The following is a 13,417-nucleotide window of genomic DNA, read 5'->3' on the forward strand; positions in this document are numbered from 1 at the left end:
TGCACCATCAACCTTGTAGCTAGTTGAAAGCTAGTTGGATAGATTGAAAGCTAGTTCAATCACTATCCCAGGAACAGTTTGTCTCTCTCCTCCCACCACCACCACCAGGGAATGGCTGTGTGGAGAGACCTAATGGAGGAAGAAATGGATTTCCTCCTTTCCTTCCTCAGAGATGCCATGATGTTCAAGGTCTGGAGTGCACAGAGCCTTGTAGCACTATCAGTAACATCACACCTAGAGAATGCAATTAAATATCGCACTGGCAGTAAGGGTAATGTGACGGAATGAGTTCTCTAACTCCCCTTACTGAAATGTTTGGGGTTTTTTTTGAGAAATTGGTTCATTATTTCAGGTGCTGTCTGTTCCATTTGGACTGATTTCTGTAATGCACGCTGTGGCTGCTCTGGAACTGCTAACTTTCACCTTTCAATAAAGTCCTTTTCCTTTTTTCATCCCGTAGATGATGGGTCTACGCCAGATAAGATAGCGCATGTAATGGGGCCTCCAGAGAGATGCCAGCATGCTGCACAAATAATTACTGACCTTCTGCAGAACGTGCGGGTATGGAGTAGACTTTTGTTCTCACTTTCTTCCTTACTGATTTTTCTCCCCGTAACTCTCCGCTCCTGAAGGTGGCGAGTACTCCAAGGACAGTGGCGGCCTCCAGTTATTTACCCGTTTTTTTTTTTCCCCCCCCCCAAAGGAGGGGCACAGCAGAAAGGCCCTCCTTGGTCAGGCATCCGTGTGACACTTGAAGCCAAAGTCTTGCACAGCAACTGGGGTCAGGAATGAGTAATGCAAAATAAAACTGCAGTCCTAAACTGTATCAAATTGGGCTTTCTGGGATTGCAAGGTAACTTTGAGAATCTTTGCAGTGAACTCCATGCTGTGAAACCTACTGTATAAGCTGCTCCTTTTATGCATGTTTCATCCTTCACGCCTCTACCTCATAGGGTTCTGACAGAATGGATATCTGCACCTTCCCCCAAGGCTCCATTTTGTAGTTAAAATCAGCTCAGGAAAGCCTGACGTCTTTAGGAGCGAAGTGACCTCTGATCCCTTTAAGGTTTTCTTTGTGCGTGGCCTGTTTATTTCACCGCACGACACCTTCAAGTTAGTTTGTGCAATGGTGCACGTGTAGAACCGTGAAGGGGGCAGCCTGGGAGTGCCCGTGTGGGGCACCTAGCTTAGTGACATCACCCATGGCAAACTCCTGAGGTCTGACTGGGCCTCAATCCAGCTCTGACGGATGGATTGTGAGTTGTCTGTCCACGAGCAATGTTCTCACGCCAGGAATAATTTCACTAAAATTGGCAACCTTGTCTAATGGTGAGGTGGGTCTGTGTGGGGAAGAGTTTTATATTTTCCATTGGTGTATGTGAGGAATATTTTCTGAGGTTAGACTTGCGTTTCCATTGTGTTTTGAAATTCCCCAAAAAACTAGATAATTTTAACTTCCGTAACGATGACATAAGAGTACGCATGTTTGATTGCTTAAACCCAGACACGATTGAGCAAAAACAGATACCTGAAAATCAAGAGCTTAATTATTTTGGGATGCATATAGCACAAGTCGAGTTAAATTGCTGTAACTGGAGGATATTGTCTCCGTTTCGGAATGGCCTGTTTTGGAAGATGTGCAGTTGAGCAGTCGGATTTATTACACTGACATGTCATCCCCAGATCAGTAAAAGAACTAAAAGAGAAACACTTTTGGAAACACATATCAGTCAGTATCTGTGGAGAAGAAGGTTGGGTTCATGTTTCAGTTCAATGATCTTTTCTCACTCTGAAACATTCACCCTCCTTACTCTGCTTCAGCGTTACAGCCTTTTCTGTTTTGTTGATACAATATTTAGCTTATTGTTTGACCATTGTTAACAATGTTAAATCCATTTCATTTTGTGTGAATTGCTATTGAATCATGGCTGGATGGTGCTGCCACACAATCTTTCCAGTTATTTGTCATACCATATGGCAGGTGTGGTTCGCGTGGAGTCGCTTGAAACATCTACAGCTTGCTTTGTCCCTCCAATTTTCTCCACTCGTATGAATGTGCTCACTCCTCCCGCACTGCAGGGATTCGATGAAAAACCTGTTGGATCAGTTCGCTCATCGCTGGCTGTTTCTTGCTAACTGTTGGCATTGTGCATTCTTATACAGTTTCCAGCAGAGCATGCCGGCTAGGGGGATGAAATGGAGCCCGAGTGGTGTTCCCTCAAGCAGGGATAGACCAGTATAGAATCCCTACAGTGCAGAAGAGGCCATTCAGCCCATCACATCTTCATTGACTCTTTGACAGAGTATATAGCCCAGGCCCTGTCCTATCTCTCTAACCCTGCACGTTTACCATGGCCAGTCATAGAAATAGAAGAAAGAAACCCTACAGTACAGAAAGAGGCCATTCGGCCCATCGAGTCTGCGCCGACCACAATCCCACCCAGGCCCTACCCCCATATCCCTGCATATTTTACCCACTAATCCCTCTAACCTACACATCTCAGGGCACTAAGGGGCAATTTAAGCATGGCCAATCAACCTAACCCGCACATCTTTGGACTGTGGGAGGAAACCAGAAAACGCGGAAGAATCCCACGCAAACAAGTGGAGAACGTGCAAACTCCACACAGTCACCCTAGTTGGAATTAAACCTGGCTTCCTGGAGCTGTGAGGCAGCAGTGCTAACCACTGTACCACCATGCCGCCTGTACTGGTCTATGTAGTTAAGTACCTGCTGGCTCGAGAGTTCACCAGTGCCCCACTCTCAAAACGTGGACATTTTGTTTGACAACGAGGGAGAGCTGAGCAGCGTCCAGGACTGATATCGATAGATTTTTGTTAAGGTTTAATGGTACCAATATATATGTCAGCAGTGGGGAATTGGAGTGAGGTGCAGGTCAGCCATGAGCTAATGATCATCATAGATCATCATAGAAACCCTACAGTGCAGAAGGAGGCCATTCGGCCCATCGAGTCTGCACCGACCACAATCCTACCCAGGCCCTACCCCCACATATTTACCCGCTAATCCCTCTAACCTACGCATCTCAGGACTCTAAGGGGCAATTTTTAACCTGGCCAATCAACCTAACCCGCACATCTTTTGGACTGTGGGAGGAAACCGGAACACCCGGAGGAAACCCACGCAGACATGAGGAGAACGTGCAAACTCCACACAGACAATGACCCGAGCCGGGAATCGAACCCGGGACCCTGGAGCTGTGAAGCAGCAGTGCTAACCACTGTGCTACCGTGCCGCCCCTGCAATGGTAACAAGTCTCACAGCACCAGGTTAAAGAAAAAACTTTAACCTGGTGTTATGAGACTTCTTACTGTGCTTATCCCTGTCCAACATCGGCATCTCTGCATCTAATGCAATGGTGCAGTGGGGCTGAAGGGCCGCCTCTTCTTGCTAGAATGAAGTAGAATTGAAGAATCTGCAGCTTTTTCAATGTGGGGGCCCGGGAAAAGCACTGATAACCCGGGGGGTCGAGAACAGTTTTCTCCAGCTCCAATCCTCTTCGTTCTGTTGCTTGATTGAAACATAGAAAAACTACAGCACAAACAGGCCCTTCGGCCCACAAGTTGTGCCGAACACATCCCTACCTTCTAGACCTACCTATAACCCTCCATCCTATTAAGCTCCATGTACTCATCCAGGAGTCTCTTAAAAGACCCTATTGAGTTCGCCTCCATCGAAGAGCTGAATTTTGTGACAGTGGATGTAGCAAACAGCTTTTGTTAGCATCGTCTGGGCCTGGATCCACTGCAGAGAACAATGAGAGCTGATCTTATCAACACATCAGATCCTGAGGGAACTTGACAGGGCTGGATACTGAGAGGATGTTTCCCCCCTTGTGGGGAAGCCTAGACCTCGGAGACACAGATTAAAAACAAGGGGTCCCCCATTTAAGATGGAGATGAGAATTTTCTGAGGGCTGTGAACCTGTGGAATTCTCTTCCCCAGGCAGTGCTAGAGGCTTAGTCAAAGGCCGAGTTAGATTGATTCTTGACTGATGAGAGAGTCGAAGGGTTGGGGGGGGGTAAGGCAGGAAAGTTCAGACCACAATCAGATCAACCATGATTGTATCAAATGGCAGAGAGGGCTCAAGAGGCCGAACGGCCTACTCCTAATTCATACCTTCACTTGTCAGGTTTAATGTTTGGTTTCACTGCAGTACTCGTGAATTAGCAAATTCATTGAGGGAAGTCCTAACCCCCAGTAGATATTTCTGAACTGTCATAGGTGGGTCTGGACATTAATGTTTTATTCTCTGATTTTGTGTTATAAATTCTGTGCTTGTATAGGCTGGTCCAACAGGTCCTCCGGGGCCTGGAATGCCTGGTCCTGGCCGAGGAAGAGGAAGGGGACAAGGTTCGTGGGGAATGGGACCTCCAGGAGGAGAGATGGCCTTCTCAGTCCCCAGCCACAAGTGTGGCTTAGTTATCGGCAGAGGTAGGTGACCTGTGATGGTTCTGGCAAATCCCTTTGCTTGGACTTTTACAGTGTACATTGTATTTGTGTGTGTGTGTATCTGTGCTGGGAGGGGATGGGGGAAAGGAAGGAAACTGGTTGGAATGGGGAGGGGGGGGGCAGGAGGCTGAAGGGTGGGGTTGGATGGATGAATGGGCGGGGAGTGGGTTGTGGGAAATGTGGATGGGAGAGATAAGGTGAGGATGGCAGAGGGGATGACGTGGGAAGGACATTTAAAACATTTGCAATAAAGATATGAGTATTACTGGAAATGGTTTTTCGGTCTGCAAAATTGAGGAAATATGTTTTGTGTTAATATTTAGGTGAGTTCATTCCCTAGATTCAGGAATGGTTCCATTAGATTGGAAAATAGTGCATGTAACTCCATTATTTAATAAGAGAGGGAGGAAACAGGATTGACACGGCAATCAGGCAGAGTCAACATGGTTTTGTGAAAGGGAAATCCTGTTTAGCCAATTTATTGGGGTTCTTTAAGGAAGGAACAGGTGCTGTGGATGAAGGAACTGCAGTGCTTGTACTTAAATTTGCTGTACTTCAATTTCAAGGAGGAATTTGATAAGGCGCTGCATCAAAGGTTATTGCAGAAAATGAAAGCTGTTGATGTGTGTAACGTATTAGCATGGATAGAATATTGAGGCAGAAAATAGAGAATGCATCAATGGATGGTCTTTGCCTGATTGGCAGCAGGTGATGAGTGGAGTCCCACAGGGATCTGTTCTGAGGCCTCAACTTTTTACAATTTACATCAATGACTTGGATTCACTGGTTGATAAACTTGCTGTTGACACTAAGCTAGGTAGGAAAGGAAATTGTGAAGAATCCTCAAGGAGATTACAAAGGATATAGATTGGTTAAGTGAGTGGGCAAAGATCTGGCTGATGGAATATGTCGAAGTGTGAAGTTGTCCATTTTAGCAGGGGAAGTGAAAAAAGAAGCATATAATCTAAATGGTGGGAGATTGCAGAGCTCTGAGATGCAGAGGGATCTGGGTGTCCAAGTGCATGAAGCACAAAAAGCTAGTGTGAAGATGCAACAAGTAGCCGTTGATAGAATGTGAATGTTTATTGCAAGGAATTGAATAGTAGGGAGGCTATGCTTCGTTCATACATCATGGTTGGACAGTATGAGTGTACTGTACACAGTGCTGATCTCCTTACTTGAGGAAGGATGTAAATGCATTGGAAGCAGTTTGGGGGAGCTCTATCTGGAATGAGAGGGTGGCCTTCTCAGGAGAGGTTGGACAGCTTAGACCTGTATCCGGCAGAGTTTAGAAGAGTAAGATGTGATTTGATTGAGACACAGAAGATCCAGGGGCTGGATGTGGAGAGGATATTTCCTCTAATGGGAGAATCTCGCAGTAGGGGCCACTGTTTTAAAATAAAAAATCAAGGGTCACCCATTTAGAGCAGAGTCTTGGGATAGTTTTAAGACGGAGCCAGATAGATTCTTGAAGCAAGAGTATGGAAGGTTACTGGGGGTCAGCAGGAATGTGGGGCTCAGGTTACAATCGGGTCAGCCACGATCTTGTTGAAGGGGGAGCAGGCTAGAGGCCGACTCCTCTGAATTTGTGTGTGATTGCTGCAGAACGGAGGTTAATGATTGGAATGTTGCAGGTGGAGAGAATGTGAAGGCGATAAACCAGCAGACGGGTGCGTTCGTGGAACTGCAGAGACAGCCACCTCCTAACGGCGACCCCAATTTCAAACTCTTCACCATTCGGGGCTCGCCTCAGCAGATTGACCATGCTAAACAACTCATTGAGGACAAGATCGAGGTAACTGAGGGCTTGGTCACTGCCCAAAACTGACTGGAAACTAAATTTGCACAAATCAATGCAGATTAGTCTATATTAACCTAGCAGCAAGTTCACATTGCATTTTAGTGTGGTATTGTCTGAGTACTGACTTGGATGTGATTATTGAGAAGGGGACAGAGCCTGCACTGATCCAGTCTAAATAACTCCAGCAGTGTTACCATGGATGTAATTGAAGTTTTAAATCAGGTCTTCAGATATATTTAGAATGGCCTAACGACCTAAATGCTTGTCGGTCCCTTCTCAGCAGCTGTGCTGAACTGGACTCAGCAGGGCAGTAGAGTGATTTGCCTGACTATTCTGTCTGCACTGCTCATTGTGCAGCCTGGACCCAGACTGTTGCCAGTCTCCACGACCCTCCAGATGGCCTGGAGTAATGCTGGCTAAGGGCTGCAGCTTCTGCCTGGCACAGTTTGGGAATGGTGATGTGCGATAATCACCCCACTTCAATCGGCTCTGCTGATGCTGAACTGTTTGTTTCAGATGTTGAGGTGCTTTTAAACAATGGCGAGACTGACTCTCAGCGGTCTCTGTCTCTTACCTCGCTGCTGTTGTCCGGGAAAACCTGGCAACAACACATTCAGTTTTCAAGGAGGATAAAGATGTTACTCTTAAAGGGCTGAATTGAAAAGCCAATTTAAGGCTAGAATAGTAATCTGTTTGGCTCTGCTGTTTTCAGGGTCCCTTGTGTCCTGTTGGTCCTCCAATGCCTGCTGGCCCTATGGGACCGTTCCAACCAGGACCCTTCACCCAAGGACCTCCAGGAGCTCCTCCGCCCCAGTAAGTAAACTGCCTCCTGGTTTATCCATGCTATTTGAGGGAGTCAGTATCTGGATCAGCTTCACATGGATGGAATAATGCTGAGAAGGACCACTGCTCCACGCTGAAGTGGGATTGAGGTTTTTTTTTACCTCGTGTCTCTGAGTATTGTGTGTGTGTGTGTGTCTGCGGTTCACTACCTCCTGCCAAGAAGTTGTAACTCAGCAGCATTGACGATGGGGTCTACCACCTAATATGCCCCTCTGGTGCCACCAATGCCAGATGATGAATGCTGTCCCTTCTCCTGATGCCACTATGATGTTCCCATTGTTTGTGGTTTGGAAAGAGGAGCAGGAGGTTTAGGGGGGGGGGGATGTGAGGAAAAACATTTTTGCCCAGAGGGTGGTGAGGGTCTGGAATGCGCTGCCTGGGAGGGAGGTAGAGGCAGGATGCCTCACATCCTTTAAAAAGTTCCTGGTTGAGCACTTGGCACATCATAACATTCAAGGCTGTGGGCCAAGTGCTGGTAAGTGGGATTCGGTGTGTTCAGGTGTGGACTCTGGGCCGAAGAGCCTCTTCTGTGCTGTATGATTCTACGAAAGGAAAAGCTGTCCACTTGATGTGTACAGTTACCTGAGGGAGGGATTGGTGTGATTTTCTGGGAATTCTGGGATAAGTATTCTCACTGGATGACAGCATCTACTTCCCTTGTTACTTCCTCACCACCCTCTCAAATAACCATTGATTCCCTCACCCAAGTGTGAGCCTCGGGTCTACAAATCAAATATTTTTCCCTCCTGGCTGTTGGGAGCCTCACTGGGTAAGGGGAGCCTCACTGGGTAAGTGCACCCTCTGCTTATTGCCTGTTGTGTATAGAGCAGTGTGCCAGCAAAGGGCTGAATCAAACCAATGGCGGAGCAGCTCTGCAGACACTGAGTGAGCCGGTAACTGGCGATGTAAGTGTCCACACTCTTCCACTGAAAATGTGGACGAGGCAGAAGGTGAATGAAACATGCTGATCTTTAACTGTTGTGACATGAAGCATCTAACCATCATTCTTCCCCGACAGTCCGGCAGCTGGTGGCCCACCTCCCCCACATCAGTATCCTCCTCAAGGCTGGGGCAACACGTACCAACAGTGGCAGCCGCCCGGACCCCACGACCCAAGTAATTATTGATGTTTCTAGCTTTATTCACATTGTTTGAAATGCTCGCGCTGTGGTTTCGGAGAATCTGGAACACCTGCGTGTGCAGAATGTGGTCCCTGCACACAAGGCCCACCCTTCATGCAGGAGCCTAACTCAGTCTCCTACTTGCCTGGGATACCCTGTTTTTCCTCTTGAGTGACACCCTTTCCCCTGCCCTTCCTGCAATCTTAAAAGGGAGCGAGAAGGAAGCCATTTAACGGGCTTTTTAAAATGCAGCCATATTAGTGTGGGGGTGGAATCACAGGTTCCGATCCCGTAAGGGCTGCACATTTCCTGCTCTCCGGGGCACGAGCAAACCAATTAGATCTTAACAGCAATCCAGCAGGTTTGTGGTCACTCGTGTATGCCTGTGTTTGATTCCCAGATTTTTGTGAACTGAGTTCTCAAGACTGGTGTTGTAGGGATTTGGATTCTCTTCCTCTCGATAACTAGTTACAGCACCACGACACTACCGTGTCCCACCAAGTGGCTGCGCATACACCTGATTGTAACTAACTGCAATAGGGACTAAGTCCATTTTTCTGCTGGTTGTACTCTGCTGCCAGGGATTCTGTCTAAATCTTAAATCATTTTCATTTGCCAAAACATAATCCCCTTTGAAAGTAACAATACAGACATCGTTAAAAGTTTCAAAATTGAAGAGAACTTCTGATCAGTTTGTTAGATTGGGTCGAGTGACGCATTTTTCATCATCTTTGTACCGTTCCCTATCGGGGAAATGGGAGCGGCTATTTGCTACTTCCCTGTAAACAGTTTAAACCAACTGGTATGTGATAGTAATGGTGTGGCTAATCTACTCCACTAATCCCAGCTCCCTGCCTCTTTCCCATCCCCTTTCATACCCGCACACTCTAAATCAGTATCTATCTCCTTTCCATATCCAGTCCAGAGTTCGTCCTGAGTTGGTTAAATTAAATATTTTGGGCCCTTATTCCAGATGTTCCTTCTTAGGCATTCATTGTGTTCATTCCTTTTATGAGCTGAAGACTCCTGAAGGTGGTATCAATAAAAGATGGGTTGCCAAGAATAATGGCAGCAAGTCTGACCGATGCAATCACCCTTTCTATGCATTTCACCCATTTGATTTCTTTGTGCCTCCCACAAAGCCTTAGTTAATATGTTCATTAGCTTCTGTCCTGGCCATGCTTTACTGAATTGGGGCGCACATTCCTTGCAGGTGGCGGGGTGAAAGCTCGGTTACCTTTGCTGAGGGAGGCAGTGGACCATTGTGGAATATTAATGCTTCCTTTTGTGGTGCAGGTAAAGCTCCCGGGGATCCAAATGCAGCTGCCTGGGCTGCCTACTACCAACAATATTACCAACAACCTGCCGCGCCTGTGCCACCCCAACAGCCAGCTGCCGCTCCACCAGGGCCAGGTAAGATGGACCTATAGTTTCCCACTTCTCAGATGTTTCAGTGGACTGTACCATTGGCAATTCTTTGTAATTAATTAATCTGAACTACTTCACGAGTTGGGAGTAATCAAAAGTTGTTAGGGTTCAGAGCAGAACCCCAAGTTACATTGGGAAGCTGCACTCAACCCCAACAATTTATTTTATTGGCATAAATGAGGATAGGATATTTCTCGCCAGGAGTCACCACACTGACACAGTATGTGTTTTTTGTCATACAACAGACTTTATTTCATCTCATAGTTTAAATGTAACTCTTAACAAACAAATCAGCTTAACCATTAACAGTTGAACAACATTTAAAAATTAAAGAAACCAACTTTACTTTCTAGCTTATGACTGCTCCAGTTCTAAATAAGCGCCAGTTATGCATAGATCGAAACCACTTTCAAACAAATACAGCTAGCAAACCCAGGCATACTTGCTATAAATTGTGTTAACAGTCTTGACGGTTTCAGAGAGATTTTGTGGAGGGAGAGATTGTTCTCCGGGGCAGCATGCACATCCCTCTGACTTTAACCAGACCTTTCTGCTGTAGACCTAGCTCCTCCCAACGCATCACCGTAGAATCTTAGAAACCCTACAGCACAGAGAAAGGCCATTCGGCCCATCGAGTCTGCACCGACCACAATCCCACCCAGACCCTACCCCCATATCCCTACATATTTACCCACTAATCCCTCTAACCTATGCATCCCAGGACACTAAGGGCAATTTTAGCATGGCCAATCCACCTAACCCGCTCATCTTTGGACTGTGGGAGGAAACCGGAGCACCCGGAGGAAACCCACGCAGACACGAAGAGAATGTGCAAACTCCACACAGACAGTGACCCAAGCCGGGAATCGAACCCAGGTCCCTGGAGCTGTGAAGCAGCAGTGCTAACCACTGTGCTACCGTGCCGCCCATGATTGATAACTCGTGACCCTTTCAATCAACCTAATCAAAAGCCCAAGGGGAATTCTCCATCTATAAACAAAGGTCCATTAGCTCTATTCTTAGTAAACACCACATGGCTAAAGTGAGTAATTATCCAGCTCTCCCAGCATCTGAGCTGCATTCCTGCCAGACACACTGATTGTAGAATAAAGCTGAATTTTTAAACATTCTCCTTAAGCATGAAAAAAAATCAAGTGCGTTATCATCACAAAATTTTGAGTGGAGAACATCAATGTAGATTCTTCTGTTCACTTCTCAAACCCATGGCATCCTGTTTTCAAGGTGAGAGTTGTACCTGCTGGAGCAGACTTGGATCTGCAGGTGCATGCTATATTTTGTAATTGTGTTTTAACTCTGTTTCAAACAGATCCAACCCAACAGCCCCCAGTTCAAGGCCCAGGAGGGCAGCCAGATTACACTAAAGCATGGGAGGAATACTACAAGAAACTAGGTGCATATCTCTCAATGTTGTGTTGGATTGATTTATATTTATCAGCTGTCCTGCAGAGGAATTGGTTGGGGTTTTGTTCCCTGCTCTGTCAAGCTTGCTGTCGACTTAATTCATCATGAGGGTAGTTTTCTAAAGGGCTGGTATGAGTATCGCTGCTCTTATTGTTGAAGAGCGTAAGAAATAGGAGCAGGATTAGGCTGTTCAGCCCATCAATCCAACTTGCTTTCCTATCCATCTTTGTATTGTCAGCAAATTTCACTGTGGTGTAGTTAGTCCCCTCATCAAAGTCATTGAGAGATCGCATATAGTTGTGGCTTCTGCATGAATCCCTGTGGCCCCCGACCAGTTACAGTTTTAACATCCTGAAATGACCCATTTATCCCGACTATTCACTGTTAGCTAATACTCTGTCCAAAAACACTACATCTGCTGCTATCTATCCTGCTCTGCTTGTTACATCAAAGAACTCTAATGAATTTACCAAACGCAATTTCCTTTTCACAAACCATGTTGACTCTACCGAGATGTTACTACCTCCGTAATAATGGTTCCTACCATTTTCCCAATGACAGACGTTGAGCTCACTGAGCTAACTAACTGGCCTATAGTTCCCTGCTTTTTGTCTCCCTCCTTTCCTGAATAAGGGTCTTAGATTCACAGTTTTTTCCAATTGGCTGGAACCTTTCCAGGATCTGGTGAGTTTTGGGAAGTTAAAGCCAGTGAACCCAGCATCTCTGCAGTCACTTAAAAAGAATTAAGGTTCTAGGATCAAGATCACCAGGCCCAGGGCTTTCATTCTGTTAGTTTTCTTCTTCCTTTCTTGCCTCCTGTTTCTCTATGATTCTTGGAATGCCTTTCATGTCTTCTGCTGTGAAGACGGATATAAGATACTCGTTCCAAGTCTCTGCCAGTTCCTGATTTCCCATTATTAATTCCTCAGCCTCTCCCTGAGGGGCCAATGCACAATTTCGCCACTCATTTCTTTTTTTAGAGGCTTTTAGAAGCTTTTACTATTTGTTTTATATTTCTCGCTATTATTCTCTCATTCCAGTTTCACCCTGTATTATAGTTTGTCATCCTTTGCTGATTTCCTTGCTGATTTTCCCAATCATGACCTCCCACTAATCTTTGCTGCACTGTACATTTTTTCTTTCAATTTAATAATCTCCTTCACCTCAGTTAGCAGTTCCTTCTCAGTTTTTCTTAATTGTTGAGAGTGGTGAAATTCTCCATAAATATCCGCCCCAGCCTCTGCTGTCTTACCTGATATATTCACGTGAGCTGAGTCGGAGTTGTGGTACAATCACACACAACTTTATTCAATCTTCAACGTTACATGCTGATATCACTACTTTGCTTTTTGCCTTCGACTTCCACAACTTTTATAACTCCTCTGAGCCAGGGCTTAGAGAGTGTCAGTTCCTTATATGGACTGGTTGTAATATGCCACAATGAGACGTTACCCCCACTGGCTCCACCCCCCACTGGGTGTATACCCACACACACCCCACCCCCACTGATGGATTGGGTCCATGTCTTACTCACATACAACCTATTGTGTTTTTGGTGATGTTGTCTACTGAGTTCCACAGCACCTGTTGCTGACCTCAGCAGTTGTAGACAATAAGCGGAACCGAGCAAGTCTCATTTCTATGTACGACCTTTGGCAATGTGTCAACTCAAATCAAGTCTCAGCATGTAACTCAGGAGTTTTTTTGACATCAACAGTAGAGCTGACATAGGGTTGGTTCCTCTTCTGATATATGCAAGCCGTTTTATACATTAATAACCATCTACTCCTATATACCCGTTGAACCTATTTACCCAATCCACTTTAGCCAACTCTGTCTTCATTCCTTTGTAATTCCTCTTATTTAACTTGAACATTCTAGATTCAGACCCACATTTCTCACCCTCAAACTGAATGTAACATGTATTATGTTATGATCCTTTACTATGAGGTCATTAATTCCTCCTGTCTCATTACACATTGCCAGGTCTATAGAACCCTGTGCCCTGGTTGATTCATTGCCAGGTCTCCAGAATGTCCCCCCCCCAAAACCCTATATCCACCTCTGTGACTCATATGGGGAGGGAGGACTGAGCGGGAGTCTCCCATATGTTGAACCCATTGCTTCAGCTTTGTGAGAAATGTCAGTCTGTGCCCCTTGTATCTTGGACATCATCAATTACTTCAGGCATGGCGGCCACGCTGTTAAAAGTTAAAGTTTGTTTGTCACAAGTAGGCTTACATTAACACTGCAATGAAGTTACTGTGAAAATCCCCTCGTCGCCACACTCTGGCGCCTGTCCGGGTTACACAGAGGGAGAATTTAGCA

At 45.9% G+C, this 13,417-nt stretch overlaps 1 protein-coding gene across 5 annotated transcripts in view; it reads left to right on the plus strand.

The window, feature by feature from the left end:
• The window catches only part of khsrp (KH-type splicing regulatory protein), a 61,301-nt gene that overhangs the window by 41,032 nt on the left and 6,852 nt on the right, over positions 1-13,417 (plus strand). For all 5 annotated transcript variants that reach the window (XM_078234996.1, XM_078234998.1, XM_078234997.1 and 2 more), the window contains 7 exons: positions 461-561; positions 4,309-4,456; positions 6,109-6,269; positions 6,988-7,088; positions 8,137-8,234; positions 9,536-9,652; positions 10,995-11,078. In XM_078234996.1, coding sequence (XP_078091122.1) covers positions 461-561; positions 4,309-4,456; positions 6,109-6,269; positions 6,988-7,088; positions 8,137-8,234; positions 9,536-9,652; positions 10,995-11,078 — 810 coding nt within the window. The remainder of the gene's footprint in view (positions 1-460; positions 562-4,308; positions 4,457-6,108; positions 6,270-6,987; positions 7,089-8,136; positions 8,235-9,535; positions 9,653-10,994; positions 11,079-13,417) is intronic.

This window comes from Mustelus asterias, chromosome 19 (genome assembly GCF_964213995.1).
Source record: "Mustelus asterias chromosome 19, sMusAst1.hap1.1, whole genome shotgun sequence".
NCBI lineage: Eukaryota > Metazoa > Chordata > Chondrichthyes > Carcharhiniformes > Triakidae > Mustelus > Mustelus asterias.